This window comes from Euprymna scolopes, chromosome 18, assembly GCF_053919585.1.
Source record: "Euprymna scolopes isolate OS-2025 chromosome 18, ASM5391958v1, whole genome shotgun sequence".
NCBI lineage: Eukaryota > Metazoa > Mollusca > Cephalopoda > Sepiida > Sepiolidae > Euprymna > Euprymna scolopes.
Window position 1 is genome coordinate 133,106,274 of NC_136499.1, and position 19,985 is coordinate 133,126,258.

Sequence of the window (19,985 nt, forward strand, 5' to 3'; positions counted from 1 at the left end):
GGAAAGGTTCGCGTAGAATAAAGCTGTCATCCTGTTTGCTTTGGGGCGACACTTGTAGGAATTTTTTTTTCTTTCTCTTGAATTTGCTTCGCTGCTGTTTGTGCTGTTGGTCATGTGACTAAATTCTGCCTGCTGGTTGCATTCCCGCGTCTATTGATAAAATTCAAGCTGAATTTGACAGTTCGGACTTGAAACTTGAAATGTGTTGACGTATTATCTTCTCTCCGTCTAAACAAACTAATATCACAGCAATACTAAAAAAAACGAGGCCCGTCTTTCGTAATTGTTACGGCACAAATGACATTTTTTGGTGCTGAAAGAAACTTCTTAGCAGCAGAGAGCTCGTAAACTTATTTTTGGCTCTGTTTCTTTTTTTTCCTTCTTTTTTTCTTAATAACATTATTTATTTCCACCCAACAAGTTTTCTGTCCTCATTTGTGCTTGTTGTTTTTCTTTTAATTTTATAATTGATTATAGTTACAAAAAAACAGTATTTACAGTAGAAAATTGGAAAATATCGATTGTGGCGTCTTTATTAAATAATAACTGAAGTTTTGTAATTCAAGAATCAGACAAGATAGAATCGTAAGCATAAGGGTATAATTTCTTCAGCCATATTGAGTTTAATCATTCGCTTATTTAACTGCACACAAACTATGGAGGTCTCACATTAGAAGATCTCAAGAAAGTTCATAAAAATGAACGAATATGGGGGAAGGGTTTAAACAATAAAAAAAATATTGTTTTTATTTGAAATTTATGAATAAAAATGTTTTGTTGCTTTTTTTACATTTGTTACTTTTAAGTATATATATATATTAACTTTTTACATAATTAGTTTTAAGATAAATAAATTATATATATATGTGTGTGTATATATATATAGAGAGAGAGAGAAAGAGAGGGGGAGAGAGATACATTACATGCATACATACATGGATAGAAAAACAAATGGCTAGACAGACAGATAGATAGAAAAACAAATAGATAGATAGATAGATAGTGTCGGAATTTATCCTGCTTCCAGATAAATTCGACGCTAAAGTAACTAAGCTGAAAAAAAAAGCATGAAACAAAAGAGGGGGAGGGGGTAAAGAATAAAATATAAATGTCTTGTTTTGAAACGAAGAAACTTTATTTACAATAAGTTGCAAATTTTTCCCTTTGCGGGCATTAAACTTAAACGCCAACGTAACATATGAAAAAAGTAACATGTAATGAAAAAATAACAACACTGCTGGTTCTTATAAAGAAGTTGTGCGTATCCATTAACGAATACAACAAGAATATACAAAATAGTAGTATCTTCTAATCACACTCGCATATGAAATAATTTTAGGAGCGTACTCACAATTGAAAGCCTGTTAGGCACGTGCCTTTTTCTTTTTTTTGTTTAAAGTTCTTTTAGAATTTTCCTTGCATGAAAACCGTAGATACACATGTATTACAGGAGCAAGACCTCGTCGCTTGTCCGGATAGGAAATTCCATAATACCTTGTCACGTAAAAGGTATTTTCTTTAAATTCTACTCCTTGTAAAATAAATACGTGCAAAACGTAAATAGTTTCCAGAAGTCTGTCTCGCCACAGCCGAGTATTAATTTCTTGCCGGGTTTACTTCTTTGAAGGAGGGCTCTTCAAAATTCTATTTTCAGCGCCGGGCAATGAACACGTTCACTCTCCACGACAGCAGAATTTCAAAAGGGAACGAAATACGCGCTGATCTCGTGACGTCATTACAGAGCTAGCATTTCCCTTTTCTCCAAATTAAAGGGAGTTTCGTACGAACCCAAAATATACGAAACCAAAATCATAATGGACACAAAACACAAAAAAAAATCATATATAAGAACCAGATAAACAATAATAAATGTAAACAGGGGGGATGCACCATTATTGGTACAAAAAAAATTCCAACAATAGATGATTGCAACGTCTTGTCAGACGAGTGCCACTCTCTCAGACACTTAAAGTCCATGAGCCCAAAAATGACTTCCATCGACACAGGATCATTGTAATAGACAAATGCCTGAGGGAGTAACTATACACAGATGATGTTATAGAGTCTTAGCTTTGTACGACAGCTAAGTCTCTCTCTCTCTCTCTCTCTCTCTCTCTCTCTCTCTCTCTCTCTCTCTCTCTCTCTCTCTCTCTCTCTGTTCAAAATGTTGAGATACAGCAACAAGCAAGAGCAAGATAGCCAGCAACAAGTTAAAGTGCAGACCAGCTTAATGCGGGTACTGGTCTCCCGCTTTATGGTTTTTTTTTAATCAGAGATTTGCTTCTCCTAGAAAGGTTGCCTTCACCACTGCTTACGGGAGTCCTCTCCACCCCAACACACACACATACATACACACAAACACACACAGTGCCAGTTGGCCGTTGGCCCTGAAAAAGGGTTCATTCGCTCTTTGGAAGGTCTTGTTTTTAATCCTTCAGGGAGACTAGCCAACCTCCTCACCAAACAAGTCTGGTTGAGGAACCAGTTTAGTCGCCGGTGACCTGACCATGAGGCAGGTAGTACTGGGTTACATGGTACCAGTAGCATATAACATGACCTGATACACAATAAATAAATAGATAGATAGATACATACATACATACATACATGGATAGAAAGACAAATAGAAATAAAGACATACATAGACAAATAGATACAAAGAAAGATAGATAGATAGATAGATAGATAGATAGATAGATACATACATACATACATACATACATACATACATACATACATACATAAAAGGAGAGATGAGCAAATAGATAATTAGATAGTTAGATGGATAGACATATTTGTTTAATTTCACATTTAATCGAAGTAAAAACTAGAAAAAGCCTTTTAAACTTTAAAACTCTTTGACATAATTTTCATGGAATTCTATTTCTAAATTCCCGCTATTACTTTTGAAAAACTAAAAACTTTTCATATAAGGCAATGTTCTGACAAGAGAAAGGGACAGAGAAAAAAAGAAAGAGGGAGAGAGAGAGAGAGAGAGAGAGAGAGAGAGAGAGAGATTTCTTTTCTATACCGGTTTTGCTTTTTTTTTTTTCTATTTAAAGATATGCGTAGCAGTTCAACCATGACAATGTATTTAAGTGATCTTATTTTGTGTTTTTCGACATTCGGCAGAAAATATTTCAGACGAAAATTTCCACTGCGCAATTAGAAAACGCCCTTCACAGTGAAAGGTTCGAATTAATATTTATTATTTTCTACGAAAAATCTTTTACAGTTTGTCTTCATATAGTATTGCAATGCTGATTGAAGTTTGTTGACATTTTAATAAGTGTCAATTAATCATGAATTTTAGTAAGTTTTCCTATTTTTCTATAGACAAGATCTGTTTAATTTGTAAAGTAAAATATCGATCATGGCGTCTTTATTAAAAATACCTGAAGCTTACATTTTTACATGTGCTGTTTTTACTTTTTTTTAGTTTTCTTATTTTCTGTAGACAAGACCTGTTTAATTTGTAAAGTTAAAAATCGATCAAATTTTATTCTGATTATTGTTTGAGATTTTCAAGATTTGCATATAATTTAAATTTATATATTATTAAATTTTTTTTTACACGGTGGTCACCACTTATCAAGGCCCTGAAGCCACTCAGGGATAAGGGTTATTGCAAGTACAGTACGTTAGTGTGGAGATTTAATGAAATGTTTACTTAAGGGGGCGGTTCATTAGGAATTTGTTAACGTTGGACTTGAAGACATCCAGGTTGTAGTCAGGTGGGAAGCAGTAGGTGTATCAGAATTTTTGTAGGAATTTTTGACACCCCTAACACGAAACTGCAAATAAAATATAAAAAAACTCGTAATTTCTCTTTTAAAGGTGGGTTGTTTATTTTCTTTATGGATTATACTTCCAAAATAAACTATTAAAGTTGTATAAAAAGTAATAGAAATATGTTTTAAAAAATAGTAATGAAATTAATTGAATGTTACGAGTTCAGTATTTTTCAATTTTTAAACTTTAAGAATCTATCAAAATTTTTCTATTGATTCTATTTTTACGATATTTTCAGGGTCAATGTGAAATTTTATGCTCTTTCCAATAAATCGAATATAATATTTTAGACAAACGTTTTTTTTAATTCACGCCCCCCCCCATTTTCAAATGTCTATTAAAAAGTAAAAAATTAATTTATGTACCAAAGTTTTATATATCACAAATTGAAGATAAAAGATCAATAAATAATATATTCAAATTTAAAACAAAAAAGTAGTGTTTTTTAGAAATTTACCTGTAAAGTCCGAAGTTTAAAACCTTTTTTTTTTTTTTAAACACGTAGTTTGTTTGTTTGTTTTTGGGGTTGTTTTTTTTTATGAAACCGCGGTCTTTGCTCCTTTAATTGAAAAAGAATTAGGGCTTGAATTACATTTTTCGAGGAGTTATAAGCTTCGAAAGATAGCGGGTGGAATTATTCAATAGTTTTCACGAAATTTCTGACACTGCTAGGGAAGCAGGCAGACGGAATTTGTTAACATTGGACTTGAAGACATCCAAGTTGTAGTCCGGTGGGAAGCAGGCAGACGGAACAGAGTTACACAGGCGTGCAGTTCTAAGAAAGAAGCTTTGTTCATGGAATCCACGTTTTGATTTAGGCACTGATAAAGAGTGGGGAAAATTTTTCACAGTGGATTCAGCTAGACGGGTGTTTTTCGTAAAAGATTGGCGAGGGGGGACCAGAGATTGGAGTTCAGACGAGCACCTGCCATGGAAATAACGATAAAACAAGGATAGGCTCGCAACGTCTCTTCTGTGGGAGAGAGGTTGCAGGGTAGAGAAAAGGGCATCCCCCACTAAGCCACGAAATCTATTTTGTACTCTGTCAAGGCAGGATAGGCTGTTTTTAGCAGCTCCTGCCCAGATATGGCAGTAGTATTCCATTCTTGGACGTACTTGGCTTTTATATAGATAGAGAATTGCATCAGTAGTGAGATATCTTCTGGAGCGGTAGAAGGATCCCACCATCTTTCCAGCGACCTTGGCAACAGACTTGATGTACGTGTTCCATTTAAGACTAGGAGTAAAGGACAAACCCAGAAGCTTGTCAAAACATGAGGCTTCTCCTAGACGAGAGCCATCCATTTCAATTGATGCTAGATGGGGATCAGAGCGTTGATGATGTAAAGATAGGAGTTTGGTTTTAGATGCATTAAAGGTAACCAGCCACGTCTTCTCCCACTGAACCACGCACTCGAGATCAGAAGAGAGAGAATCAGAGAGAACTTTGTCATTTACAGCCTTTGATGTGTTGCCGTAGATGGTCGTGTCATCAGCATAGATGTCAACGAATGATTTAAGTATGTGTTAAGGGAGATCATTGATGTAGATCAGGAAGAGAGTTGGGCCCAGGATTGACCCTTGAGGGACTCCAGCATTAATACTGCAGGCCTCTGATTTTTGTCCATCAACCACTACTCTTATGAGCCTATCGGAGAGAAATGATGTAATGATTGAGAAAACATTTCCAGTAATACCGTAGCTGGAAATCTTGTGAAGTAGACCCTTATGCCATACCTTGTCGAAGGCCTGTGATATGTCAAGAGCAATTGCTCTGGAAAGGAAGCCTTTGTCAAGAGATTCACTAATCCTATGAGATATAACCGTTAGCACATCTGCGGTAGATCTTGCAGACCGGAAACCATATTGTGTGTCACTAAGAAGGTTATTTCTGCTGAGGTGGTTGACTATTTCTCTATTTAATATGGATTCCAGCAACTTACTCATAACACACAGGAGACTTATTGGTCTGTACTGAGAGGGAGATGACTTATCACCTGAATTCTTAAATACAGGGCAAACTGATGAGGTCTTCCAGGGAGTCGGAAAGCACTTCTCCTTAAGGCAGCGCTTAAATAGTTTCGTAAGTATGGGAGCAAGTTCTGGTTGAAGCTTTTTTAACACTATGGGATGCCGTCAGGGCCAGTTGCTTTACTGGAATCAAGGTTCTTGATTAGCTTGGCGACCTCATGCACAGATATTTGTATGTTACCTAACGTGTTCTGTGTTATAGGGGGAAATATGGGGAGTTGATGGCCTTTGTCACATAGGGTAGAATTAGCTGCAAAGTTCTTTGCAAATAGTTTGGCCTTGTCTGATGCTGACGAGATGACCTCTGGTCCAATGGCTGGGATAGAACGCACACTTCTGTTCAGGATCCTATTTGTTATTTGCCAAAACTGGTGTGAACCAAGCCGCTGATCAGCTACTTCGGATTTAACAGACTGGGCATATAGCTCTCTTGCATTTTTATTACTCTTTTACCGTTGTTGCTGGCGTTCCTAAAAGCAGCTTTAGTCTCAGTGCATCTATTACGTTGGTAGTTATGGAAAAAGTGATTTCTGTGCGCGATGGTAGCAGCACATTCTGGGGAGAACCATGGCTGGCTGTTAGGTTTTTGTTGGAATTTTTTAGATGGTATGAATTGGTCTATGCCTACAATTAACCATTCGGTCAGATCTGATACTATAGAGTATAATATAATGCTCTCTTGTCCGAGGGCCAGGCCGCAACTGTCGCTATCCTAGTTCACTGGAGCATACTTGTGATGTACTTCTGGCTGTGCTCGTCGCTCCCAGCTCACAGGACCATAGATCCAACCCAGCAGGGCTACATTCTTACTTGTCTAGTGGTAGATCCCTCAAGGGTGACCAGGCTCTCACTGGTCACTGGAAAATATCTTCTGCTGCTCAGGGCACGAGAAATGTGCATGACCCTAAGTCCGTGTGGCAACATTGTCGATTTCGGCCGTCACTCTGTCTTCGTGCTAGACCCAGTCTGTCTCCTTCATCATCTGGCGTCAAGGCATACCTGAAATAAACTGCATCTTCATTTCAGGCCGGCAATCGAGAACAAGGAAAAACTCTGGGACATTTTTATATAACGAAACAAAATTATTCATAAATCGTTTACACTTGTTTAGTCGAGTTCTTTGATTCAAGCTTCATGGTGCAGGTTGCATACTTAAGTTCCTCTAATTAATTTCCCAGCTAAAACAAGAGCTTTTCAACTTAGCTCTTATGAGGTCCCCCCCCCCCAGGCGGGGTGAGAGCGATGTGGACGCCTCCAATGCCAGTCAGTAAAAAGGACTCTGGACTCTAACTCCAAAAAGTCAATCGTTTTTATCAAATCAGAAATTCCTCCCTCTGCCTTTTTGGAGTTATTCTTCTCTTTTCCATTATCTTATTCTTTTCTTTCTCTCGTGAACTCATTATTTTATTCTTTTCATTTTCTCTTTCTTTTCTCTCTTCTTCGTCTTTCATGATCATATCTCTCCTTAGGTTCAACTTATTTATCTATCTGTCCAACTAACTTATCACTTGGCTTGATGCTCTGGTAGTTAAATACAACAGGTGGACCCAATGACATCTCCTCCCAGACCCCAGAGTAGACCTTTTGAACCCAAGTCATTGTACCTGTCTCACTCAATTAGTAGTTAAAATTCATTTTTTACCAAATCCAACTAGAAAAACAATCTCTTGTTCCACGAATCATATTATCAGATCTTATATTTTCTTTTCTCATTGAAATATTTACTCTTTTCTGGTGGACAGGAATCTCATAAACATCTGTTTTTCCTCTCTCAACTTCTCTTCCTCTATTTGAAAAGTAAGATCATCTAGTGTCGCCAGAGATCTCGTCATAGAGGACACCTCCTTTTTAAACATGGAATGCAGAGGTAAATCAGATATGAATGTACAGAAGCTATCCCAGTCAGCCATAGAGTATCGGTATACAGTACGGTGGAGGGGTACGTCTGGGGACTTATTACATTTCATTTTTATCTTAACTGATACGACGGAGTGGTCGGAGGATCCTAGAGGAGAATGAACGGAACATGAACATAGCTCAGAGGAAGTTGAGAGAAAAAGGTCTAGGAGGCTTGCATATTGACCGGTAGTATCGGGCACACGGGTGGGTTCGCGAACAATCTGAGTGAGGTCATAAGAAATGGCAAAATCATGACAAAACCTCCCCTCATCGTCTGTCGTTATGGACGTTGAAGTCACCACAGATGAGGATGTTAGCCGAGGGATGTGCAGGCAGGATGTGGTCTATTTTCTCAGATATACTCTTAAAGATAGTAACTCCGCTGTTATGGGGCCGATAAAGGGCAAATATAAAAGCAGTGGTGTAAGCAAGTGCAACCCGAAAGCACATATAAGGGTAAATTAGGATCTTCTCTAGAGATATCCCTGCCACACGGGAAGCCATCTTTAATGTAGGCACATATTCCATGCCCCTGGCGATCTTGGAGGTCAGATTTAGCTGTTAAGTTAGAGTATCCGTTAATTATGAACTCATCTACGGAAGTGGTAGGCCCTATTCCAGTTTCGCTTAGAAAGAATATATCCGGTTTCGTCTCCTATAATTGGGTTTCAACTTTCACATTAGGGAATTAATTTAGCAAATAAATTGAACTTCAGGAAATCGGCCACATTAAAAAATGTCAATTAACTATGCGTGTTATAGAAAATTTGGAGGGGGGATATATTTATTCTTATCATTTTTCTACTTCTTCCTGTCTTTTAAATTTTCATACTGCTGCTGCTGATGTTGTTGGTCATGTGACTAATTTCTGCCTAAAAATAATAAATTGCAAAGATGAAGTTGGCATTCAGCATGGAATTGAATTGATTTCGAATTAGGCCTGGAATTGAATAAACATTCGAAATGTGTTGACGTAATATCTTTTTTCCATCTAAGCAGAACGTTAAAATGTTGAAGTCACTCGTCTAAGGTATCTGGCGGAGTTAAAATATAGAAGTTATTGCGTCTAAGTTTCCTGACGTATTTGTATCTCGCGGAGAGAAATCTACTTCAATGGAAACCAAAAAGACATTACAAACCGTAAAACTGAAATTGTAAACAAACTCTTTTGGACTTTGCTAAAAGTAATACGACTTTCGAAAAAAAAAAAGCCTACGTTGATCGAAATCGCATGTCACAAAATAACAGCAGTAAGTAGTAAAAAAGAAGTCTACTCAACCTGTTTTTCTATCGTTCTTATCTATCTTTGTTACACGCATAAAACCTTTTAGTAGCTAAGAGCAACATCGTAGCAGCAGACAGCAGTGAACTTTTTGGCTCTAGTTTGTTTGTTTTTTAATAAAAAAAACTATTCGTTTGTTTCTATCCGCCAAGTCTTTTCTCTTTTTTTTTTTTTTTTTACACAGTGATCACCACTTATCAAGGCCCGGAAGCCACTCAGGGATAAAGGTTATTGCAAGTACATTAAGTTAGTGAGGAGATTTGCTGGAGTGTTTACTTAAGGGGGCGGTTCATTAGGAATTTGTTAACATTGGACTTGAAGACATCCAAGTTGTAGTCCGGAGGGAAGCAGGCAGACGGAACAGAGTTCCACAGGCGTGCAGTTCTAAGAAAGAAACTTTGTTCATGGAATCCGCGTTTTGATGCTTTTCTTCGTTTTTATATTGGTAACGTTTTTAGACGTCGAAGTGACTTTCATTGATGATAATAATTTTGACAGTTTTATGGAGATTTTCTGCTAAAATATGCATTTTAAATAAAATAACTACATTGAAGGTAAAATTGATATTTAACGTTCCTTTGCAGCCGCATTTATCTCTTCTGAAAATGTTATTGTCTAAAACTTTTTTTTGCAGTGATGAGAGTGGTGAGGATGTCAACGTTTGCCCCTGTCGAGTGTATGGTTTTTCTTATGCATAGGGATGGGAGGGGTAATAATTGCTGCGGTCAGCTACTAGTCATATTGTATTTAGATACCCTCTTCTTTCATATGAGGCGTCGTTACCCGCACCTCTGAATCAAATTTTTGATACGATGCTTTTTTTCGAGTCTTTCAATTTTCTACAATCAGGCGAAGGATACATTTCTTCTTTTTTTTTTTCTTGAATATATGTTGCGTATTCTGTTTGAGTTTGAATCTGACTTGAGTTTAATTCTGACTTGAGATGTTCATTCCTGGTGTTAGAGTTTCGGCTTGTTAACAAAATGTATTTATGAGAAAATCCCACAAATTGAATTGTCCCAAAAACGTCATCTGTTTCTAACACGAATACTATTAAATGCTAAATGTAACATGTGTGATTAATTCACCTTCAAAAGTTATTTTCGACCCAGTCACCGTCCTGGCTGTTTTGCAAAATTTTAGCATGTTATGTTTTTTAATCTCCTTCATTTATACAAATTTATGATCGATAACTCCCGAATCTAAGTGAAACTTCACGTTTTTATTTAATATTTTTACTAGCACATATTTACGTATATTTTTCTCGTCTTTTTATGTTTGTTCTGGTGTGTCATACCTAACTTTTAATGTTGCTCTTTGTTCTACATTTGGAACTTTTATGTTCACTTCTGTCACAAGTCATGCAAGTTTTCGTGCTGTATCACCTTTAAGCTCCTCATCGATAGCTGGAGTAGGTGGTGACATTTTGATTTTCAGTAAATTTTCCTTCCTATCTGTGAAAGGAATTATGCTCTTTCTTTTATTTTTTCTTGAGAAAAGGGGTTCGAATTTTTTTTCTTACATACACGACGCCGGATCTTTTAATGCTCTTTGAATCTTTTTAAAGTTAATAACTTATTGGCAGTGTTTTGCCAACTTCTGTAATGTCACCTTGGGCTCGCTTTTCAATTTAATTAAAACTCTTGTGTCGAATTTCATTCTTTTGTCGATAACAATGCTTGTGCGTATATTAGGTGTTTCAACTCGTCAGTATATAGTTCTGAGAGTTTAAAATCGTCACAATGTTTGTTGACTACTGATACAAATGCTACGTAGTCATCCTCTTTCTTGGTTCAATTCAGACATTTCCAGCGTTTTTTTAAATAACGATGTTTTCGGCGTGAACAGTTCTGTTAAGTTTTCCGGTTGTAGAAAGTTTTTTTAGATAAACTGTCATCCACGAATATTTTGCTAGTGTTTTCGAAAGACTATCTGCTCGTTCTAATACTTCGTCGCAAGGTCAATGCCGTGAGAATGGGTCCTTTATAATAGATAGTTCGAGTACAGTTGGTGTGTAACGCTACGTTATTTTAAATTTGACTTTTCAACGTGTCTTCTCGAATCCTTATCGCCAAGTGTTGTGAGAACACGAGTATTTAAAAGTTAAATTTTCTCTCATGAATTCTCGAAACTTCATCGTAAGTGGTTGTGGCCCTAGGAAAGGGTAATAAAAGGAGATATGAACTACAAGTTTAGGTAAAAGGATATACAATGTGGAACGAAGAAATTGTCCCTCTAGAAAAGACGACGTTGTTCCATTTTCGTTTGATAAAAACCGGTTTTCATTTTTTGTTGCAGACCATCTACTAGTTGGTCAGTTGTGTACAAAGGCCAAGAGCAATTGGAGCCTTCTATAATATCTGAAAGTGCCACACTTTTGAATGAGCGAGATCGGAGATGTGTCGCTGTACAACTCATGCTCTCTACCGATTTAAGTTATGATAATATGGCCATTGACAACACCCTCAAAATGCATCGCTAGATTATCACGAATAACAGGGACGTGCCCAGGGTGATGAAAACAATGTTTCCGACCACGGTTATGGTCTTTGGTGTGGTTTCAAGTGAGGGCTACATCATGCCACCTCACATCTTCGAAGTCGGCTTGAAAGTCAACACTGAAGTGTACCTGGATATTCTGAAAAGTGTGGTAATCCCCTGGTGCAATCAAGTGACCGCTGGCAAACCCTGGGTGTGACACCATGACTCGGCCCACAAGTCCAAAAAGACTCAGGCTTGGCTTCAGAAGGAGTTCTACGACTTTGTCCTCTTCTCTCACATTCCCCCTCCTCCTTCTTCGACCTGAATCCGCTGGACTATTTTGTTTGGTCATACGTCAAGAACATCACAAACATGACTTCCCATGACACCAAAGCCAGTCTGACCGCCATCCGCCGAGTATTCGCCGAGTTCCCGCCGGTGCTTGTGGAAAAGGCATGCTCCTAGTTCCGGACCGTATCGAGGCGGTGATTAAGGCTGAAGGCGACTACATTGAATAGCTGTCAGTTCTACTACATAATCAAGTTACCTGAATTGATATTTTCAATAAAAGTTTTTAAATAAATCGGTAGTGTTATCTTCAGGGAAACAAATTTTATCGTACAAGAATGTGATTATATTGTACAAGAATGTGAATACAAAGAAAGGTTGTTGGTACTTTCCGACTGCTAAGTTGGACAATTTGTAGTCTCACGTTAGATCGCGATATTTTCGTCACAAGTGTATTAGCCTCCTGGTTTATATAATGATTTGGCAGAGTTGTAGGGATAGGTAAGTCTCCATAACAATGACTAAATCCACTCGTTAATTTTAAATAATTTTGTAGGAGAGTGTTTCAATTTCATCTGTAATTCAAACTTAAATAATCTCCATTTTTTTTTTAACGAAAACATTTTAAAATAGATTGTATCGTTTTACGTTAAATTTATATACGAAACTGAACCCTCAGCCAAAATTCTAAAATAGTTTTGTGTTGTTATTTTCCTATTTCCGTCAAGGTTTAAATGATATTCACGTGTAGTTGTCTAAAAAATGTAGAATCTCATGTTTTCTCACTTTTTTTTATTATTTTATTTCATTTTTATTTTTTATTTATTTATTTATTTATTTTTTTTTTGCGGATGATGTTAATCTTCGAATTTACAGTTTTTAGGGCAGATAATCAATTTTGAGGCTCAGGAAAATATATTTTCTGCCATTTTGGGAGGAGCTGAAGATGTCTATTACATTCGGGATTATAATGCGTGATTTTAAGGGGTTGTGGTTTATGCTTTGCTATAAATTGACTACTAGATTTACATATGTTGCTTCATGTGATTGGAGCTAGTTTCTTTGTTGGAGAGTTTTACTACACAGCCTTATATGATTAGTGTATTTTAAGGGAAACTTTGTCACATAGACTTAGGGTTACTGTTCTTTTTCTTCCAAGTTATAAAATTGCTTATAATAATTCTTTTTTTTTTTTTTTCAGTGTTTGTTTTCCACGTTGATCGCCGGAAATCGCAAAAGATGGCACAAACATCGCCAGAGAAATTGGAACAGGACATCTCGGAATTTATAAAGAGTATAGAGATTTCCAACCAAGAAATTCGGAAATACCGCGATGGTTTAACAGGAAAGAGTCATCAGAAATGCGTGACAATATGGCGGAATTTTGAGGATGTTGTGGAAAAGGCGCGACAACATGCGTTGGATTTGATGGAGGAAGTTGTACGAAAAACGGACGACGAGATTGAAAAATGTCGGCGAGATTTGTTTGACAATGACCGAATGTTGCAAGAAATGGAAACATGTCGTCGAAATCTTGAACAGTTATTTTCCTTTGAAGATCGCCATAATGTTTTGCGTCGTCGACTGGAAGAGTTAGAATCGAAGCTTTTGGAAGCACATGAGAAATGGATTCGAATGACGACGAAGACGAAATGTGAACTGTGTGTCACATTTCCCGATTATTGGCAGAAAGCCTTAGACTCATTCCAAAGACAAGATGTCGGATCTGTCTCGTTTGTTCGGGAAAACTTTGAAATCATCAAAATTATTAAAGAAATTCACTTCGATTTGCCAAAATACAAAGATGATAATCGATCGATAAGTTCGATTTGTGTAAATAAAATTGATGAAAACATTTTTGTTTGTGATGCGTTAAATCGTTCACTAATTGAACTAACCCAGAGTTGCGAATTCCGAACAGAATTTCAATTTTCTTCGGTTACAAAAGACGATGATTTTGAACCTACGGACATTTGTTTCATTTCAACAAATCGGTTTGTCGTTTGTGGTTGGAAAGGAAACAAAAATTTGTTGTTTTTTAAACGAGTGAAAAGGCTCCCTTTTTTTCAATTAACAAAATTTGTTTACACAAAAACTAATTTTCTTTCTCTGTTTGAAAAAAGTGAGATACTTTATGTTTTGGATGAAAATTCAAAGATTCATTCGTTTTCAAAAACAGGGGACCAATTGAGAATTTACCAGCTTGAAACAAAGTGCAAATTAAGGAGCGTATGTGGATGGTATTCCCGGATTCGTGTTGATCCTTTAAGTGGGGACATTTGGTGGTCAGATTACGATCAAATTGATTTAATTTGTTTAGATTCAAATTTCAAACAAATTAATTCGATCAGAAAAAAAGAAAATTTTTATGATTTTAGTTTCAATAAATATGGACAAATTCTTTTTTCTGGTGAATCGAATGGAATTTTTTGTTTTCCAGACAAAAAATTGGTCAAATTCCGAGAACAACAACCATTTTATAATACTTCGATTTTTGTTTTTGAAAATAAAATTTATGTTTCTGTTTACAAAAATGAAAAAATTGGAATTGAAATTTATAAAATATTTTATAGAAAAATAAATCAATTTTAAAAGTACTTTTTATGTTTAATTTGTTTTTTAGATCATTTTTTTTAAATTTTGTTTGAAGTGTTGAATTTCAGTTATAGAAACATTTATTTTATGTGTTTAAGGTGTATATGTATGTGTGTATGTATACACACATTGTTTGTTTTTATGTGTAACGTGTATATTTGTTTGCGTAGCGTGTGTGTTTGTGTAGCGTGTGTGTTTGTTTGGGTAGTGTGTGTGCGTTTGTTTGTAGCGTTAGGTGTATCAGAGACTGGCCTTACGAATGCGTGAAATATATTGAATAATTCGATCCCCTGTCTTTCCAATCTTATAACTACTCGAAAAATGTAATTCAAACACTATTTTTTTTTCAATTAAAGGAGCAAGGATCAGGGTTACATTTAAAAATTAAAAAAAAATAAAAACGTGTTTTTAAAAAACAAAATGTTTTAAACTTTGGACTTTACAGGTACATTTCTAAAAAACACTTTTTTTGTTTGTTTTATATTTGAATATATTATTTATTGATCTTTTATCTTCAATTTGTGATATATAAAACTTTGGTGAGTAAATTAATTATTTACTTTTTAATAGAGATTTCAAAATGGGGGCCGTGAATTAATTCGACCCCCTGTCTTTCCAAGCTTATAACTACTCGAAAAATTTCATTCTAACCCTATTTTTTATTAAAGGAGCAAGGACCAAAGTTTCATTAAGAAAAAAAATGTGGTTTAAAAAAAAAGGTTTTCAACTTCGGATTTTACAGGTAAATTTCTAAAAAGCACTTCTTTTTTGTTTTAAATTTGGATATATTATTTATTGATCTTTTATCTTCAATTTGAGATATACAAAACTTTGGTGAGCAAATTAATTATTTACTTTTTAATAGACATTTCAAAATGGGGGGCGTGAATTTAAAAGAAAAATTTGTCTAAAATATTATATTCGGGTTTTTTTTTTTACACAGTGATCACCACTTACCAAGGCCCGGAAGCCACTCAGGGATAAGGGTTATTGCAAGTACATTACGTTAGTGTGGAGATTTTATGAAGTGTTTACTTAAGTGGGCGGTTCATTAGGAATTTGTTAATATTTATTGGAAAGAGCATAAAATTTCACATTGACCCTGAAAATCTCGTAAAAATTGAATCAATAGAAAAATTTTGATAGATTTTTAAACTTTAAAAATTGAAAAATACTTAACTCGTAAAGCTAAAAAAATAAAAAAATATTTCTATTACTTTTTATACAATTTTAATAGTTTATTTTGGAAGTATAATCCATAAAGAAAATAAACAACCCACTTTTAAAAGAGAAATTACGAGTTTTTTTTTAATATTTTATTCGCAGTTTCGTGTTAGGGGTGTCAAAAATTCCCCAAAAATTCTGATCACCTAGTGTAGCGTGTGTGTGTTATTTATTGTTATTATTGTTCTTGTTGTTGTTATTATTATTGTTAAAAGTGAGTCTTATTAAAGTGCAGTCTTAGAGTCTTAGAGAGTCTTATTAGTATTGTTATTGTTCGTTGTTAAGTCTTATTAAAAGTGATGCTTAGAGAGTCTTAGAGAGAGATATTGTTGTAAGAGGGATTGTTCGTGTTATAAAGAGATTCATATTTATAAAATGTTCATACTTAGAAGTGTAATAGAAGCTCTTTGAGTGATGAAACAGTGTTCAGACAGTCTTAGTGTTCATATTGTAGATATGAGATGTCGAGACGTGTATGTAAAGACATTTTAAAACACATGATATATATAAGACATATATAACAATTTTCACTTTACCTTTTGGTAGAATTACAACACAAAGACGACGTTTATAAAAACACATGATGGGTTTATTTCTTCTCCCGACCGGTCGTGGTTTTCTGAGTCAAGAATTCAAAGCTTCACATTCTAGTTTCAAAAGTGACCGCCTCGCTTCTAGACGTTCGAATCCCAATTGCAGACTATCGTCTGTCGTCCTCAGACTCTCTCTGACTCTCCCAGTTCTCTAAAGTTTCTAACTATATCGAGAACTTCCCGTTTTCCATGACGTCATACACATGTTAAAACATGTGTCTTCTTTCACGTGTTCTGGAAATGCGTGTCCAAAACTTTTTCCTTTGTTTACAAAAGGAATTTTAACCTATATTCCCAGTAACCTATATTTCCAATATGTTAAAAACATGTTTATTAAATTATCCTATAGTTGCATTCCTAAATTGAATTTTCATAACAGAGTTGACAACGCACATTCTTTTCTTGAAACTATTTTATCTCTAAGCTAAACAATGGTTTGTTTTCACATTCCATTGCTAATTCTCTCTCGTAATCTATTTCTAAACCTAAATTACGAGGTTCGAATTTCGTCTATGCTATTTCATTTTCATTTTAACTAAATCTCTATTTTTATACTTACATGAAAAGGGGACAGCCCTTATCATGTAACATGTGTTTGTTTGGGTAGCGCGTATGTAGCTGTATGTAGTTTACTACTATTGTCTATGTAAAATTTCACCTTTTTTTAAGTGAAAAATGTAGTAAAAGATTTTAAGTGAAAAATGTAGAAAAAGATGTTTTTGTCAAATAAATTTTAAGTCGACAATTTTTTTTCGTGGATTTGAAAAAAACATGCTTTTTTTCATGTTATTGACAACATTGTTTAAATTTGAGAAACAAATCGAAGTATCTTATACACGATCATTTTTTTTTAATTTATTATATTGTTAAGTAATGATGAAGAAAAAACTCCACTCACATTTTTTTTTTTTTTTTACAAAATCTTTATATAAACTACTCGCACCTGAGAGTTGTGGAGGACTAGGATATATAAATCCTAATCCCGTTACAAAAGAAAATAATGAAACGAATGGAATTGAAGGAAACAAAAACTCAATTGATGGATAAGATAAACGTGTCGTTTATTTACTGTTGAAAGAATGAATGTTTTAGATAAAACACGTGTTCATGCCCGCGCGGGTGTAACCATCATTTGTTACGGGATTGGTAGTATAGAAGGAAAAAGGAAATGTGTGTTCATCTCACGTTCGGGTCACTATCGTTTGTTCGCGCGTGGAAAGAGAAGTGAGTGATGTAGTGGAAAATGGGAATGATAGTCCAGCGTGTACACAAAGACAAAGGATAGAGGGTTGATATCAGTTAGCAGTCAGCTACGCGAAGGTATTCTCAGGGACAAGTTGTATATAGAGAGAGAGAAAGAGTGAGAATGTCAATCCAGTTCATTGAGAGAGAAAGCATATAAAGTGTACGTACGGTCTGTTAGCTTTTTGTCCCACATAGTAGCAAGTGGCGTGAGGTATGCGCGTCCGCGCGCCTGCCGAAACGGCAGAGGCTGGTGCGCCGACCACTCACCTCGGAAGGCGCACCAGATGCTGCTTATTGCTCTTGCTTTTATAATTGTTTCCAGTGGTCTTTTGCGCATGTGTGGATTTCCTTTGAAAGGGAAAGTGACGTTGTCCTTGTGTGCGTACGTGTGCGTGTGTGTGAGTACATGTGTGTACGTTAGCGTGTGTGTATATACACGTGAATGTGAGTATATGTACGTGTGTGGACGTGCGCGTATGTTTGTGTGCGCGTATGTATATAACAAGTAATATGGCTTGAAATGTTGACGCATGTTTTTGTGTGAGACTAGAAAAGGCTTGCGCAGAGTATCTTGTAAGGTCATCATTCGCCCATGCATGGAGTATTGTATCCACCTCTAGACTGGGGAATCTACCACTAGTGTCTCTCTCTCTCTCTCTCTCTCTCTCTCTCTCTCTCTCTCTCTCTCTCTCTCTCTCTCTCTCTCTTGTATAGGATTCAAAAATGTTTTCACAACTAAGCTCCAACCCCTGTCCCATCGCTGCAATGTTGCATCTCTACCACTTGCCATGAAAATAACAATAAAGCAGATACAGGCTCGCAATGTCTCTTCTGTATGAAAAAGTTTGCAGGGAAGAGAAAAGGGCATCACTCACAAGGTTACGAAGTCTATTTTGATCTCTGGATAGGATAAGACTTTCTAGCAGCTTTTGCCCAGATGTGGCAAAAACACTTCATCTTTGGACGTACTTGGCTTGAGAGAGAGAGAGAGAGAGAGAGAGAGAGAGAGAGAGAGAGAGAGAGAGAGAATTGCACCAGCAGTCTGATATCTACTGAAGTGGAAATATGATCATACCATTTTTCCAGCGACCTTGACAACGGATTTGATGTACATGTTCCATTTTAGATCAGGAGGAAAGTTCAGACCCAGAATCGTGTCAAAACATGGAGCCTCCACAAAATGAGAGCGTTCATGATGTAAAGATAGAAACTTGGTTTTAAATTCATTAAAATTAACCAGCCGTCTCTTTCTCCATTGTACCACGTGCTCAAGATTAGAGATCAGAGAGAACTTTGCCATTTACAGCCCTTGAAGTGAAAAACACTATCATCCTTTGAGTTTACATGAAAGATCTTCTGAACTAGGTAAAGAGTAATAGGAAGCCTTTAGTGCATAGTTCAGTCATGTGGAGAAATTTGCACAAATACGGATCACTTTACGTTTTTACATGAACTATAAGCAAAGTCCACTCGCTATACTCTACTTTCGATTTTGTGTGACATTTTTTCTCTTCTGTGACGTTAGCCACTGGCCCTGTTGCGAACATGTGCTTTTTTCGACACGTCTCGGACACCATCACTTTGCCGAACTCTGTTTCTTCTTTCACATGTGTCCTTTTGTCTCTGCTGTGACGTCACTTTGCGCACCCGGCTTGGTCATTTGTCTATCTTTATGCAATGGTACAGAAAAGTTAACAAAGCCCCTTCCAACCTTACTATGTGAAGAATGGCATTCTTAATAATTGTCTGCAGTTTGAAACTGAAATAGTACTGTTATTTTTAGAAACCCATTCTTAACATTGTGAGGGAGGGCTTGAAACAAGACTTTCGATTCCTCTCCATGTTGTTGAAAATAAATGTTCATTTCTTTTAAAGAAAATGGAAAAATCAAAATTGAAATCTCAAAAAAAAAAAACAATTATTGGAAAATAAAAAATTGAAACAAATGATTCCGTTTGCTTTTAAATTTTTGTGATGAACAACAATATTTGAAAACATTTGGCAGCTTTTAGGGGAACTAATCGCTTCAATATAACCATCGTAACTGATGACAAAATGTAGTAGCTAAATTTCGGCACACTAGGGAATATTTTTAGTAGGTTTTCTTCAAGAGTAAGTGTGGTATTGTGGCAACTGCAATGACGCTAGCTATGACAAGAAGAAGTAGAAGAGAGAGAGCGGATAAGCAACAACTTCAACTTTTCTTTACACATTTGATGACATCCTTTATGAAAATAATTATATTGTATTTTTTCCCCAAAAAATTAATTATTCAAATACTATATTCCGCATTTTCTGCCCACTTTCAGCGCATAAGAAATACTTCTAGACTGAGGCGCTTATTATTTTATGCCAATTATTAATGTCACTGCTGCGGAAGGATTTTACACACATAAAAAAACAACCTCGTACCCAAATCGGCTCTCGTAAAGAGTACACGTAATCACATACAACGTAACTAACATTAACAAATAGGTTTATATTTTAACTTCAAAAATATAAAATGTTTGACGCGTTTTTTTTTTATTATTATTTTAACATGCAAAGAAAATTAT

At 35.8% G+C, this 19,985-nt stretch overlaps 1 protein-coding gene across 1 annotated transcript; it reads left to right on the forward strand.

Moving 5' to 3' along the window:
• The first annotated feature begins 3,070 nt into the window (after positions 1 to 3,070).
• Positions 3,071 to 14,368, forward strand: LOC145297834 (uncharacterized). Its single transcript, XM_080144165.1, has 2 exons — positions 3,071 to 3,191; positions 12,975 to 14,368. Exon 2 carries the CDS (start codon positions 13,013 to 13,015, stop codon positions 14,363 to 14,365), a length of 1,353 nt encoding a protein of 450 aa, XP_080000291.1. The 5' UTR covers positions 3,071 to 3,191; positions 12,975 to 13,012; the 3' UTR covers positions 14,366 to 14,368.
• Positions 14,369 to 19,985: the final 5,617 nt, after the last annotated feature.

Bases quoted from the DNA above. Each gene is read 5' to 3' on its own strand.
- LOC145297834 (XM_080144165.1), top strand. From the start codon at position 13,013: ATGGCACAAACATCGCCAGAGAAATTGGAACAGGACATCTCGGAATTT.